At 44.9% G+C, this 14,845-nt stretch overlaps 6 protein-coding genes across 6 annotated transcripts; 4 read left to right on the top strand and 2 right to left on the bottom strand.

The window, feature by feature from the left end:
- Nucleotides 1-1,723: 1,723 nt before the first annotated feature.
- N7469_011595 (uncharacterized protein) lies at nucleotides 1,724-2,323 on the top strand (the record flags this gene model as incomplete). The annotated part of the gene is made up of 3 exons (XM_056650500.1): nucleotides 1,724-1,838; nucleotides 1,902-1,949; nucleotides 2,010-2,323. The coding sequence occupies 3 exons, from the start codon at nucleotides 1,724-1,726 to the stop codon at nucleotides 2,321-2,323; spliced, it is 477 nt and encodes a 158-aa protein (XP_056495009.1).
- Nucleotides 2,324-2,744: 421 nt separating this feature from the next.
- N7469_011596 (uncharacterized protein) lies at nucleotides 2,745-3,734 on the bottom strand (the record flags this gene model as incomplete). Its single annotated transcript, XM_056650501.1, has 1 exon — nucleotides 2,745-3,734. The coding sequence occupies one exon, from the start codon at nucleotides 3,732-3,734 to the stop codon at nucleotides 2,745-2,747; it is 990 nt and encodes a 329-aa protein (XP_056495010.1).
- Nucleotides 3,735-4,477: 743 nt separating this feature from the next.
- Nucleotides 4,478-5,731, bottom strand: fhpA (flavohemoprotein; the record flags this gene model as incomplete). The annotated part of the gene is made up of 1 exon (XM_056650502.1): nucleotides 4,478-5,731. The coding sequence occupies one exon, from the start codon at nucleotides 5,729-5,731 to the stop codon at nucleotides 4,478-4,480; it is 1,254 nt and encodes a 417-aa protein (XP_056495011.1).
- A 1,327-nt stretch (nucleotides 5,732-7,058) lies between these two features.
- Nucleotides 7,059-7,945, top strand: N7469_011598 (uncharacterized protein; the record flags this gene model as incomplete). The annotated part of the gene is made up of 3 exons (XM_056650503.1): nucleotides 7,059-7,081; nucleotides 7,301-7,453; nucleotides 7,540-7,945. The coding sequence occupies 3 exons, from the start codon at nucleotides 7,059-7,061 to the stop codon at nucleotides 7,943-7,945; spliced, it is 582 nt and encodes a 193-aa protein (XP_056495012.1).
- A 2,769-nt stretch (nucleotides 7,946-10,714) lies between these two features.
- On the top strand, nucleotides 10,715-11,775 carry N7469_011599 (uncharacterized protein; the record flags this gene model as incomplete). The annotated part of the gene is made up of 3 exons (XM_056650504.1): nucleotides 10,715-11,038; nucleotides 11,092-11,392; nucleotides 11,462-11,775. The coding sequence occupies 3 exons, from the start codon at nucleotides 10,715-10,717 to the stop codon at nucleotides 11,773-11,775; spliced, it is 939 nt and encodes a 312-aa protein (XP_056495013.1).
- A 1,735-nt stretch (nucleotides 11,776-13,510) lies between these two features.
- N7469_011600 (putative GABA permease (Uga4)) lies at nucleotides 13,511-14,751 on the top strand (the record flags this gene model as incomplete). Its single annotated transcript, XM_056650505.1, has 4 exons — nucleotides 13,511-13,903; nucleotides 13,959-14,045; nucleotides 14,097-14,481; nucleotides 14,552-14,751. 4 exons carry the CDS (start codon nucleotides 13,511-13,513, stop codon nucleotides 14,749-14,751), a joined length of 1,065 nt encoding a protein of 354 aa, XP_056495014.1.
- Nucleotides 14,752-14,845: the final 94 nt, after the last annotated feature.

A 14,845-nucleotide genomic window follows, 5' to 3' on the forward strand; every position in this document is an offset into this window, starting at 1 on the left:
AGCTTGAAATCTCCTGGGCTCATATTCAAGATATGCTAGAAAGAGGCAAGACATTCTTTGGGTTTTGCTCTCGTGGAGAGCAAAACGTGGAGTTCGATGTGTTACATGACCGGCCTCTGAATTATCCATGACCAACTAAACTAAATTGGTTATACCACGAGTACAGTTCTAAACCGTTGACACTGATGGCTCGGGCATACTTACAGCGAAATTGCAGATAGTAGTCAGACCATTCGCGTCTAGGCTGAAAATCGAAAATCACTGGGATAAGTAGTGTATTCATACTATGGTGAGTAAGATGTACCGGGACCACAGCTTCGAGGCTGCGACATCTAGTTTCTCATCAAGCCTGCCTCGACGTCGCTTCGATATACTTAGTGAAACGGGATAGGATGCTCGAGGCAGCACGGTCAGTACGTGCAGGTCGAATGGGGCAGAAGGATGAGGGTAAACAACACCCCAACAAGGGCTATCTGCTAGTACTCTCTCGAATAGGCTAGAACTCGTGTAATTGATGCTGTGTGTATCTAAAGATACTATCTAAATGAATGTATATACCCCCTTCCAAATTAGGCCAATTCCCTTACATAATCCTCCTACTGGCAGGCAGGCCGATACTCCCCACTACATTAGGTAAATATATCTTTAAAACCTAGCAAATTCCAATTTGCAGTCTGATTGAACGAGTAGGAAGTTTCAATTTCGTTTGCTAGGAAAGAGAAGCATAGCATGAGGCGACATATATATGACTGTAGGTTCTTACACTCTAAAAAAAATAAATGCATTGGAATGCATTTATTTTTCAAGGGCTTGAGCTAAAACTGTACACCGATCATCCAATGGATGGGCCAATAAAATGGTTGAATCTTGCGTGCGAATCTCCTGAAATCACAATTATACTCGAAAAGACTCTACCTAGAGTCTTGATAGGTATCCAGGCTACAATGAATGACCAATTTTAGAGCTATTCGGGGCAAAAGGAAAGGCCCCACGTCCATCTTCTAGTCTTTCCGAGGCTTGCAGACTAACGGATGCCCCGGAATTTGCGTCTACACCATAACAAAACGCTTAGCAATAGACTGATGAGCTATTTGCTCCCTAAACCCAAATATCCAACCTCTCAAAGACCCCTGAAGACCCCTTTTGTCCATAATAATTTGCTAAGAATAGCATGGGAGACGCAATGGGACATTTCCCCGACTCTTATCCGACATGGGAGATCGTCAGTGGCTTATACTCTAACAAGTCGAATCTCCACATCGGATAAAAGATCTTTACCGTCATGAAAAAAGGGCTTCGAGCTGAAAGACCCCCAGCAATAGCAGACCAGGGCGAAATTCAACACCCATCTTAGATCAGCACTCACAATGTCATCTCCATCCTTTTCGAGCTCAAATCTCGATATCAAGGCGTAATTTTGTGCGAAAGTCGGTGAACGGCCAATATTTGGGCCATGAGGTGATGAAAGACAATGTCTCAAGACCCCCCAGACGATCGACCCGTAAACCGGATTCAACCCAATAAGGTTATCCACAACTGCCATCACGCAGTGGAATAAACCCCAAATTTACGGCGATGATGAGCTTTGGATATGTCTTAGCTTCAACCGAGGGTATCGTAGCCCAGTGACGCGAGAAGTCACCTATAAAGCCCGGCAATCCTCGGTATCAACTTCGTTCTTTATTCAAAGTCAATCATTCAAACCTCAATCATCACATTCAAAATGAAGTTCTCCATCGCTGCTATTGCCGGCTTTGCCAGCGCCGTCGCTGCTGCCAAGCTCCCCTCTGCTTTCACCCTCGTTGCTGATGGTGGCAAGACTGTCCTGACCGACGGCCGTAAGTGATTCTACCATGTCTTCATCAAAATAATTGAAAGAAACCCACTAATTCCTTCAATAGAGAGCCTCTGGGTTGGCGCCAACACCACCACCCATGAGATCGCTATCCGTAAGTCCCTACACTACCTGAACGATTCCATTATAACTCCCAATCTAAATGCTTCAACAGTTCGCAGCGGTCAAAACGGTGCCGTCTCTTTCACCTCTAAGAATGGCGTCCCAACTGCTTTCCAGAGCCTGTACATTGTTGAGAACTCCGTCTCGCCTGTTGGTCTGACTGTTCCTCACTCCGGTGCTACCCCCGAGGGTGCCACTACTCTCGGCTTCGACCAAACCGAGAAGGGTTACTTCGCCCACAAGGGCAAGGACTGGTACTCTGTTGATGTCCCTAATGAGGCTGGTCCCAAGGAGATCTTCTGGTACGGTGCTCACAATGCCGAGTACGGTGCCATCAACCTATGGGTTAAGGAGTTCAAGGAGTAAACAATACCGTGACGATACTTGATTACATTGGGCAAGTTCTGTCGTCAATATTCCAACTCCATAAGTCACATTTTTTCCATCTTTAGCGTCCAAGCTTGTCAAATATCAAGATTGTTTACAAATGTCCCTTTTGCAATTTATGTAAAGATGTCACTAGCATACCTTGACGGAATAAAGGACCGATTCCAAGTATGATTGATCCCATCTCGAGGATCAAACCCCTTTTATGCTTCAGTATACATAAAGGGGGTTATCTATCTGGGAAAAGTTTGGCACCAAAATATCGAACGATGAGTAATGATAGACTTTGTTTATAGACCATCCTCCGCGAGAACCACCAATTTGTGCGAAATAGGATAAGTCTGATCACTATATGACAGCAGTATGATATTATGTGTTGCCATTCATTTATTGATATCATTTAGAGAGCTCCGACAAGATCTTGAATGGTTTTTTCATAAGATTCAGGCTCTCGACCCAGGATCTCCTTCATCGCAGGCGAGACCACTGCAGTCTCTCCATTTTTAATGGCTTGCCAGGCAGTAGACCACTCCCTGGAAAGATTCACACCGTGATATGTATGCAGGTCCCCAATTTGAGGTAGTTTCACATACTCGTCCACTGAAATCTCCTTGATACGAAGATTTTTGCCAATCGCCCGGCCCAGGATCGCGACCGTTTCGGCGAGTGAGATCTCCCGTTTACCCGACAAGAGAACTTTCTTGTTGACATAGGTGAATTTCTCCGGACTCTTCGCGTAGTCGACGATCAATTTAGCAGTTGCTTCACCCAGTTCGTCTCTTTTTACCCATGTGACGCCGGGTCCAGAACCAGAATGTGGGATTGTGATTTCGTCGACCGGGTTCTTTGGGTCAAACCATGCCGTATAGATAGGAAATGATTCAGAGTACAGCCCCTCTCGAACAGAAGTATATGAGACCTTTCCGATTTGACCGGCAAGGTATTGCTCGGTCTGTAGATGTGCACCCATGACATGCGCGACACTCTCATCGCCCAAGCCACCAGCAAATCCTAGAGATGAGTAGAAGATATGCTTAACGCCACTCTTGATAGCGGCATCGATAGCAATTCTATGAGCCTGTTGATCTTTGTCAGTTTCCGACTCACATTTTGGCTCGTAAATACTCACATCGACACGATGTTGAATCTCAAAAGATGCGTAAGAGATCAACATCAAAACATCCACTCCATCAAACGCGTGGGTCAGAGAAGATGGAGCATCATAATCGGCTTGTCGCACCGTCGCGCCGGCTTCTCTGAGATCTCCCAGCTTCTCAGGGCTGCGGGCAATCAAAATCAATCCAGAAGCTGGGACAAGTGTTGTGAGATGATTCACGACGCTTGATCCAAGGCCTCCAGAGGCGGGGAAGACACCAATCGTTGGACTCATTGTGATATACGCGATATATCAAGTCGAATTGAGTATGCTTGAGGTTTATCTGTATTTTGAATGACCTCAGAGGAACACACCTTCAGCGTCTTATACGGATAGTTCTTTATTCTTGGTGTTCGACCAATTGACTTGGAAAAGTTGCGGTTGGAATGAATTTGATCAATTTGACTTGGCGAGTCTGTTTGATTATAAATGCTGCTGTGCGGTCGGCAGTACGAAGATCCGAGGATCGCGCCGAGGAGGATGAATGCCGAGAAACTCGTATTGCATCGAGATTCTTTCTGGTTCTAGTTAATAGTTAGTGAGAGAATAATATCGTAGTAGCAGCAAATAATCCCTCTGTGTAAATATTGATTGATGAAATATGTAGGAGTTTCTTGTGCTGGTATGTAGTTATATTGCATTGCATTCCTTGTATTTCAGGCATTCATACGGCATCATGGAGGAAGACACAGTATCAACTGCAATCTGACTTGGAGTGTACAGTCAGTCCATTTTCAACATTATAGAGTAGAATATATTGACTGCTGTTATACTGGATGATTGTATAGAGTTTTAGAATGGGGAGGAATTATTGGAGTCTCCGGTTTCATCGGAAGGGTACTGTAATATAGTTATGGAACTGCATGAAGGAACGATGAAAAGAAGTAAATTTCTATCGAGCTCAACGAATTATGAATTAAGAGAAGAGATGGTATTCGTAAATGCATGATAAAATAACGCCTTTGTCAGAATGAACCCTAAACACCTCCAGTTCCAAAGAGCTCCATCTTGATGGATTCCGGCTTGACACCCAGGGTCTCAAGGCTGGTCTTTGCATCTTTCATAAACCCCCCCGGTCCACAAATATAGAATTCAGTTTGAGGATCATCCAAGAATAACTGCGTGTTCTGATCAAGTTTGCTGAGATCCACTCGTCCAATGTGGTGGTAATCCTCGCCTTTCTTGTCTTCGTCGGAGGGCTGACTCGTGAAGAAAGTCGTTTGAATATTAGGATGGCTCTTCGAGAGTGATGCAATGTGGTCTTTGAAAGCACGTGTCTTGGAAGTCCGAGCTCCGTGGATGAAATGGATTTTGCGGTCGTTGGAGGATGATTTTGCAACCAATGTATTCAGAATTGAGGTCAATGGAGTAAGTCCCACACCTGCTGAGATCAGAACAACAGGATGACTTCCCTCCTTCTGAGAATAGAAAAAGTCTCCATATGGATGAGAAACCTTGACAATATCTCCCTTGTTCTTGCTGTCGTGGAGGATGTTGGAAACGTAACCTGGGTGAGTCGCAGCATTTGATTCGCCCTGACTCAGACCAGTCTCCTTCTTGACACTGATTCGATAGTATTCAGAAGATGGCTTGTCACTGAGCGAGTATTGACGGGGTTGTTCGTATTGCACTTCGTCGACGAAAACCTTCACGGAAATATACTGGCCAGGCTGGAATGCAGGCAGTGGTTTGCCATCGACGGGGGATAGATAGAAAGATGTGATCTCGTCTGACTCCTTGACTTTGTCGATGATCTTGAAGTCTCGCCAATCAGTCCATCCTTCACTTTGTTGATAGATCTGATTCTCGCGGCCGATCATTATATCAGCCAGTTGCCAATAAGCGGCGGCCCAAGCATCTTTAATCTCCGGAGTGAGCGCATCGCCAAGAACCTCACCCATAGCTTCGATGAGGTATTTGCCGACAATTTTGTAGTCGTCCGGTTTGATGTAGAGGGATGCGTGTTTGTTGCAGATAAGCTCGACAGCAGGGCCCAATGCGCCTAAGTTGTCGATGTTCGAGGCATATGCAAATAAAGCACCGGCTAACGCACGAGGCTGATGGCTGTTGACCTGATTGGGCATGTTGAAAACATTGTTCAATTCAGGGTGTGCAGCTAGCATGTTCTTGTAGAAGACGGTGGTGATAGTGTTGCCATGCTCGACCAGGACAGGAACTGTCGCTTTGATGAGTTGCAATTGATCCGGTCGCAGTCCTGAAGTAGACCCCATGATGAAGAATTTGTTGCCTGAAGTTTGTTGTTCTAGTATATGAATGAACTTGAACACTTGTGATGGTGTAGTCTATAGCACGAGTCAGATGTAAATGTTTGGATACGAAATCCGCCCATGAAGCGGCCGTCGGTCAGCTATTTATTCTACGAGTGCAAACACCGAAGCCAAGGAAAACTCGTCAATAATCAACATGAAAAATCTAGAAATATCCAGCCATACATAGTATAGTTGGTCGGTAGTTGCGGTAAAAACGGACAGGGGAACGGTTTGTCCCGCATCTCCGCGGAGATTTACCAAAAACCACGAGGTGAGTAGACGTTTTTTAGACGAATTTGGGTGGTTCGATCATTTTTCTGGAGTTTTCTCGGCGATAGGCCCGGTTTCAGAAGATTCGTCCCACGTTGATTGAGTATTTTTCATTTACCTACGGAGTAGAGGTCATTGATTTTAGTGGGCTAATGGCAGTACATTATGAATTATGAAATGGTTCATGATATGTAATTATCCGAACGAGTTTCTTTAGCACGCTAACTTGTTATCAAAAATTTGCTGATCCTGCGCAGGTTGACAATTCCTACCAATCAACGTCCTTCTCTTTCATGCCGCAAACAATCTCTGCTTCTTTCATTGGATATTACGTTGTTTGCTCCACAATTATTCCACTGCCACTTCGCTAAGCCCTGCCGATTCACCGATTCCACTTTCATGTCACACGTCGGTCTCCAATCCCGGCCGAATCAGCCCATACGAGAATGTTCAGGAGCCCGATGCCGAAGTACTCCGGTACAGCTGGATCTTCCAATTGAGAGTTTTCGATTACTCGCCTCTTTTTGAGAGGCTGAGTTATACTACCGTACAGATACAGCTTATCGTTTCCTTGCTTGGGCCAATGGAGTAGGTTTTCTGTACTATCGCGTAGTTCAAGAGGGTTTATGGGGTAGTTCGTCCGGCACAATCAAAGTGTACGGACTGATGATCTCCAACTAGCAAACACACATGGTGTATTTCCATTCTTTCTTCTTTATCTACCGCAAATTATAATACCCTACGTATGTGGACACGATAACGAGATCACAAATGAAATTCCGTCCCAACCATTCCATCTCGCCAGGGCAGCCTTGGGTAATCTACATAGAATTGCCAGCCAAGTTACTGGGGAATTTCAGATTCAAGTCTATGCCGAGAGCGTGTTCGAACAAGCTCCACTGGCGAGATGTATATCATATTTTGGAAGGTGTCTTGATCCCGGACCTTCATATCGCATTGGGCACTGCTGGCAGAACCACGTCGGAAAGAGAGTATCATTACAAACTCTTAACTCACAATGATAAATGCCTGGCTTCCAAGGTTGTTTATTGGAAAGAGGTCATATATTTGAGTGTTCTTCTACGGACGTCCCCTTGTTTACCATCCTCAAAACACCGTGGTATATCGCATATCTGAACGTATGCGACATGCCATTTCATGTCTTCTCCAGTCCTTTCCTTGAGTCATAAGGCTCCTGTAGCTAACTTCCCATCGTTTCTTCCTCGCGGTTATAATATCCACGTACGTTGCAAAACTTAGGGCCGGGGATGATCGACACACTTCTGATTTGGTGCCGTCCGTTCGTGACACACCATTACTGGCCACGATCGACTGTCAGGCTCGCGCGCGCTTTAAAGACGGCATCGAAAGGGCCTGTGAGTTAAGATTTACGAACAGACTGAAGGAAGATACGTGAGTTCAGGACGCCCAACTCCCATCACATTGGAGTAGGGCAATGGTTTTGATCCTTTTGTATTCATTTAATAATTTTGACCCAGTTACCACTGGGCGTTAATTGTTGGCCCGAAGATCGAGAAACTAGGCCAAGCCGGTTTTCGTTACCATGCGAAAGAGGCACCAAAAAGTGGAAGGGGTAGCGAGTGGACTTTTGAGGAGCGTGACTGCTCACTAAATGCTACACACATGTTGCTTGCTCGAGTTATGGTGGCCAAGGTGGAGGACGGAAATCGTCTTGCACAAATCCTGCGTACAATACCCATTAGGCTTAAAGCAGATAATATAGCTTTGGGTACAAATGTCATTGATTGGCAAATAGTTCGCAATGAAGCGATGAGTTATTGTCAAAAAAAGAAAGACCAACATCGTTTCGATGGCCAAGGGAATTTCGATACGAGCAAAGCCTCGACATATAATTTACTTGAACGCAAAGAGACCATTAAATGATATGCAAATGCGATATTGATATGAAAAAGCTCCAAAATATTTTTGACGAATTCGGTCCATCTTTAGTTCCTCTGGCATAGGTGTGAGAAATTTGTCAATTTCATCGATCCAGAAAGAATTATAAGGATTCACCTGGCAAGCTGTAGTATATTCCCAATATGACGGGTACCAACCAGCAGTTTCCCAGTCAATTATACCAACAATATCATCCCCACGGGCAAGAATATTCAAACTGCTGAGATCACCATGGGTTAACACTATAGGCCAATGATCACGATCATGTTGTTTGATTAAATCTTGAATTTCGGAGTCAAGTCTCGGATTGAAATCCATTCCAGTCCTCAAATGTCGATGAAAACTTTGGATACTGGAAAAAGGGCCAAAACGCAAAGAAGTGCCTGCTATGCGACCATCGTATAGAGGTCCGCCACTGGCAGAAGATATCACTATGTCTTTTGGAGGCCGGAGTTCACGCATTTCCAAAACCATGTTCTTTAGCTGTGTAAGAAGTTTGTTCTTTGATTCTTCACTGCGTCTGACCCAACCCACGCCAAGAATTTCCCCCTTGATCCTTTCCATCACAATGTAAGACATATCTCCGTGTGAAGGCGCAAAGGACCTTCGGAACTGGGAGGGACGTATTCTGAGAGAGAAAGCGCAAGGTTGCTGCCTCAGATAGGTCCATGTCTTGCCCGAACTTTACACAAATTCGATCTGTCAACATAAGAACAGGCCCTTTAAAGGGTCGGATCCTTTTCAGGACCGCAATCGCTGAAAGCGTCAAGTACCGGTTGAACGCGCTGCCATTGATCGGACGGGAAGGCTGGACATCGCAGTGCTGCGCATGAGCCATCGCCAGAGATTGGTAGTCGCAAGCAGGATACACGACCTTTTGTCCCCCTGAGAATTTATCACTTTGAATAACGCGTTGCGCTCGAGGACCAGTTTAGCCTTACGTAAGCCATGCCGCCTTTTGTGGCTGGGATACTGGCAGTTGAAATGCAGTACAGTTTACTGTCCTCAAGTTTCTAGGTAAATAATACAATACAACTGCATGATGAAGCAATGGAATGCCAGTAATAAAAAAGTTAATATACGCCTTGATCAAGAAACATTGTTCCATCTTGATCCTCAACATGCCTCTTGTAGTGCCCGAGTGTAATAACATTATAGGGTATATTGGAGAGAAAGTCGAGAAGCATTAATTGGGTCTATCAGTGATAAAGCCGATTGAGAGTTTATCTGAAATTAAAAGCTGCTAAATACTTGTATTTATTTTATGTGACTTATTCAAGGTAGGGAGGTCATGCTATCAAAATTATAAGAGATGCCAATAATACCAGAAGGCTAAGGATTGGGGAAAGCATTTGACGGCATCTCAAGAAGGCAAGGTATTTTTATAAAGGTATTAGCTACTTAGGTCATGTATAACCCTCAAGTCTATTCAAATCGATCTAATGCCGGAAGACTTATACTAGCTATTCGGGGTCTCTGTATACTTTCAATGATCGGACTTTAAAGGTTAATTGCGAGAAAAGTATAGCCTTGAATATGAATTCAGAATTTTAGTGAGAAATACAAAATTCAAAGACCCTGAATTTTACCAAAGATACTAGGTTAGCATGAGTGCGAGCATAATAGGTTATTTGAGGCTGAATCAGCTGAACACATCCCATTCTCGTTCCAGTTGATTCAAGTCGCAGAGAAAATGGATGAATCATCCCTATCATTCATCCATTTTCGGAAACTTAATCCTCCTGTGAGTGGATCAGAGGATGAAGTTCGATCTATCAATCGCCACTTTACCAGCTGTGCATTTGACTTCCTCATTTGGGATATAAAATATCAGTTCACCATATAAGTGAGCATTAGGTGCCAGGTTCTGAAACATTTTCATTTAATTTGACATATGAATACTGATGAAATAATCTTCATGATTGAAAAACGCTTGGATTCGTCGGTCTGTGCAAGTTGAAGGGTCCTAGTAATATTCCACCGCCGGATAGCCGCGGTACCTCATCTCTAAGCGAGTTTTCAGATGATTCATGAAAGCAGAGCTCAAAAGTATCTAAAATGCAGACGTGTAGTCATTAATCGGAGCCTCCGAGGGTCCCGTTGAGGCAAAATCTCCGCGATTCCAGTGATCAACAGCATCTGGGCGACCAGTATGTGTGGGATACATACTCCGTATAAGCTGCCGACGTGCTCATTGTCCAATGACAATGGATACCCACTTTGCTTTAGCCTACCTTCCTGTGGATATCCATTCAAAGTGAAAAGAAATGTTCTAGACACGGCCGGGCTATCCGTTTGCGGAAGCTCGGATGTTCCCGAGCGACAGCTGGCTGGGGTTGGCGTTCTATGAACATGGAACTCACCGAAATATTGACCTCACCACTGATATTCAGTTCTAGCATCCTCCCAGTTAATGGATCGCGTATATTGCCGAAACGAGTCAGTGGGATCAAGCTAGAAAGGCAATTCATAGCTATCGGCATAATTTTGAACATGCGATGGACTCGCTCAATTTCCGCGCCAAGATCCGATCGATGATGAATGCACCTCATTAGTATTCTGGGAAACCTTCTATAGTGACGTGTGTGATGGATAGTCTATGTTGAATAAGTATCTCGTCACAGATACGTCCGGCGCGTGGATTATTCTCTTTATTAGTTACGTTTCGCTGCTCTACAACAATTCTGTAGTAGGTCTCTCAGCCTCCCGACATAATCGCTTCGATCAATCGATTTAGCCTGCGAGTTCAGCAACATGATCTTTCACAAACGGACTCAATCTGGAGCCTCGAGCATGGCTGGTCCGCCGGGGCCCGGCGGCCGTGGCCAGCTTCCTATGTTGCAAATGCCCGACAAGCTGAGGTATAATTTGCTTTGTGTGATGGGCGAGTTTGTCGGAACATTCTTGTTCTTATTCTTTTCATTTGCTGGAACTCAGGTCTCTAATACACCAATGCCTCCACCTGGCTCTTATCCAAATACTTCGAACCTTCTATACTCGGCCTTGTCGTTTGGATTTGCTTTGACGGTCAATGTTTGGGCATTCTTCCGTGTGACCGGAGGACTATTCAATCCAGCTGTAAGAATTCACAGCCATTATTTGGTGAATCTCGAGGTTCTAACTGTATCAAGGTCACGCTCGCTCTGTGTTTGACTGGTGGACTACCACCTCTTCGAGGATTGTTTGTGTTCCCTGCGCAGCTTGTTGGCGGTATTGCTGCCGCGGGTGTTGTCAGCGCTCTATTCCCCGGTCCTCTCAATTGTGCCACGAGATTAGGTGGTGGTGCATCTATCTCACAGGGCTTATTCATTGAAATGTTTCTCACTGCTCAGCTGGTCTTGGTGATCATCATGTTGGCAGTTGTAAAGCACAAGTCCACATATCTTGCTCCCGTCGGCATTGGCTTGACTTTCTTCGTCACTGAACTTATCGGTATGTTGCTTTGATCAAAAAATGCGCTATGCAATCTGTGTCTGACATTTTCCTTTTCACATTCGGTAGGCGACTACTATACCGGCGGCTCTCTTAATCCAGCCCGATCTCTTGGTCCCGATGTTATCAATCGCAGCTTTCCCGGATATCACTGGATCTACTGGGTTGGTCCACTTTTGGGATCTCTGCTTGCCTCTGGTTTCTATCACCTTCTATGTTTTGTCAATTGGGAGAAGATCAACCCCGGTCAGGACTACAATGAGTGGGAAGTCAAGGCTGGTTCCTCCGCTGCTTCGGAACATACCGTCACCGATGGTCTTCATCATAGTCCAGAGGGCAATTCGATGAACCACCAGAACGTTCCCCCAGAGCAGCAGGTGTAATACAGACACGTCTGATAAGATGTGCAATTTTCTCATGGGGCTCTTCAATGATCGTGGAGATGTGACATATAATTTGCTTCACATGTTGGCCTTTCCCTCGACTACTACTCAAACTTGTCTTCAGTTAATATCGGATACCACCCCAGTCATATACTTATTAATTGGTTAATAATTCTACTACTGGTATTTTCTCCATAGCTCTTGCAAACACGACGATTACTTTAGTTGATTAATCTTTACTTATTGGTTAACACACAGCCTTGCGACAGCGGGTCAAATAATCGAAGTGAAGGAGAATTTCCCCTCCCAATGAAATATCTATTTTACTGGCCGTCTTAACCTGCAGGTGTGCCAAACTAGTAAATTTCAATAATTCCGCATTTGAGCAAATGGAATCTCTTTCAGCTGCAGATCACCCGGAACTCCAATCAATCGCAGGATCGGCTCGGGTATAGTCACCAGATGAACTCACCCGCATCCTTCAGAGATAACTTCAAGACTGATGGGAGAACAAAAGAGAAAAGAGTTAGTAAATTTGGGTAAAAATCTTGCATATGCGTGTTTCCTTCTCGATTTTCGACATCCTCGCTCGACGCGATGTAAAAAGGGGTGGATCTGGCTGCTTACTCGCATTGGCCACTTGTAGCTCCACCAATTCTTCATCAATTTGAGACGCAAGGATCAAAAGGCGTCAAGAATGAGCATTTTCAAATGGCTCGTAGCTCGTGTACAACAGCCACTTCGGTGCAGTAAGCTTATTCTACTCCCTATGGATGCAACTATCACTAAATTGGAATATCAATCAACGCCGGTCATTGTAAAGCCTAGCAATTGGCCTCTCTTCACTTTCCAATAAAACTCTAGTAGCAAAGGCACGTCCGTCAGAGGAAGAAACTATTGCAGATCCACCTCAAAATCTCGTTGGTCGACCCCTTCACAGCCTTGTGTAACTCGGACACCCAACTGGTAATCCTTTTATTTACAGTTGTCTGTCATGCCTATCGATCAAACCTTTTCAACCGATCGCGTCGATTTCACTCTGCAATGCATTCACAACCACCGACGAGAGATCCAGAGACCATGAGGAGTCCAGCTGAGATGCCGACTCTATCGGACTCTGGGGATTCGCAATTATTGGGTGAGTCCTGTGATTTTGACGGGAGTACGCGAGTTGCAAGCTAATTCGAAGAGACTAGCCAAGATGGGATATAAACAAGAACTGAAAAGGCAATACTCGACAGCGCAAGTATTTGCGGTCGCATTTAGTATCATGGGACTAGTCCCCTCGATTGCATCGACTTTATCATTTTCGCTGCCAGCTGGACCTGTCGGTATGGTCTGGGGATGGTTAACAGCAAGCGTGTTCATTCTGCTGGTTGGGTTGGCGATGGTATGTGATAGATGAAGAATTAACTAACAAAATCTAGACTAACTTAATTCGTCAAGGCTGATCTTGCATCTGCGATGCCCACTGCAGGGGGGTTTATACTGGTGGACCCATTACTTTGCAGGGCAGAAATACAAGAATCCACTCAGCTTTTTGATCGGATATAGCAACACCCTGGGTCTCATCGGTGGTATCTGTTCAGTCGACTATACCCTTGCACTCATGATTATATCTTGTGTCGCAATCTCGCGTGATGATGGATGGACCGCATCTCGTGGTGTAATTTATGCAGTCTACGTGGGCTTGATTCTTTTACATGCGGTTTCAGCAGCATTATCGGGTCGCATCATGCCCAAGATTCAAACAGCATGCATCTATATCAACATCTTCTTGGTTATTGCGACCGTGATCGCCCTCCCTGTTGGAAAAGTGACTCGCGGCGAAGAGTTGAATTCTGGAAATTTTGTCTTTCGGCATCTTGACAATCAGACCGAATGGCCAAGTGGATGGGCTTTCATGCTTGCATGGCTAGCACCTATTTGGTCTATTGGGTCTTTTGATTCTTGCGTGCATATGAGTGAAGAAGCCCTTCACGCAGCCAAAGCAGTACCTCTTGGAATCATCTGGTCAGCCGGTTCTGCATGTGTACTTGGATTTCTCACATTGACAGTGATGGCTGCAACAATGGATCCGAATGTGAGCAATACGATCAATTCAAAATTTGGTCAGCCAATGGCACAGGTATTCTTCTTTTCTACCTATTGCGTTTCATCATGATTTCTCATCCGGTTTGCAGATCTACTACGACGCTTTGGGAAAAGATGGTGCTTTAGGGTTTATGATTGTACTCTGTTTCATTCAATATCTCATCGGTCTCAGCTTGGTATTCTCCCTCTCGCTGTATTGATGTGTGCTCCCATACTAAATGGACTAGATCGTCGCAGCTTCTCGCCAAGCATGGGCCTTTTCACGCGATGGTGCCCTTCCATTATCGACCTTTTTCCGTCACATCAGCAAACGAATTCAGTATCAGCCCGTTCGAATGATCTGTGGGCTAGCGGTGATCTGCCTTATACTCGGTCTTTTATGTTTGATCAACAACGCCGCATCAAACGCCTTATTCTCTCTCTTTGTCGCTAGTAATTACTTATCATGGGGAATGCCTATCTTTTGCCGGCTTGTCTGGGGCCAGGATCGATTTTATCCAGGCGAATTCTACACTGGTAGGCTCAGTAAACCCATCGCGTGGATAGCAGTCATCTATCTGCTATTCGGTGTTATCCTGTCCATGTTTCCGACCACAGGCCCAAACCCGTCTCGTATGCCCCCCTTCCCAACATGATCTGTGTAGCTGTATTATTCATGACAATGAACTGACATTTCTCGCAGCGGCTGATATGAATTATACGATCGTGATCAATGGATTCGTCTGGGCTGGGTGCATGACCTACTATTTCCTGTTTGCTCGTCGCTGGTTTACTGGTCCACGCATGACTGTCGACGATAACATCTCTACCAACTCGGATAATGAAATTTCTGGATCGGTGGCCATTGGCAGAGAATCTGCGATTGATACGAAGAGCGAGTGATTATTTTTGAGCGATTCTCACAATTCAGGCGTCTTTCACTTCTATTTTACGCGTTCTATACCCATATTCCATACAATCAATCTTATGACCACTA

The sequence above is a fragment of the Penicillium citrinum genome (genome assembly GCF_028827155.1).
Source record: "Penicillium citrinum strain IBT 23319 chromosome Unknown utg000011l:1.0-294111.0:1.0-294243.0, whole genome shotgun sequence".
NCBI lineage: Eukaryota > Fungi > Ascomycota > Eurotiomycetes > Eurotiales > Aspergillaceae > Penicillium > Penicillium citrinum.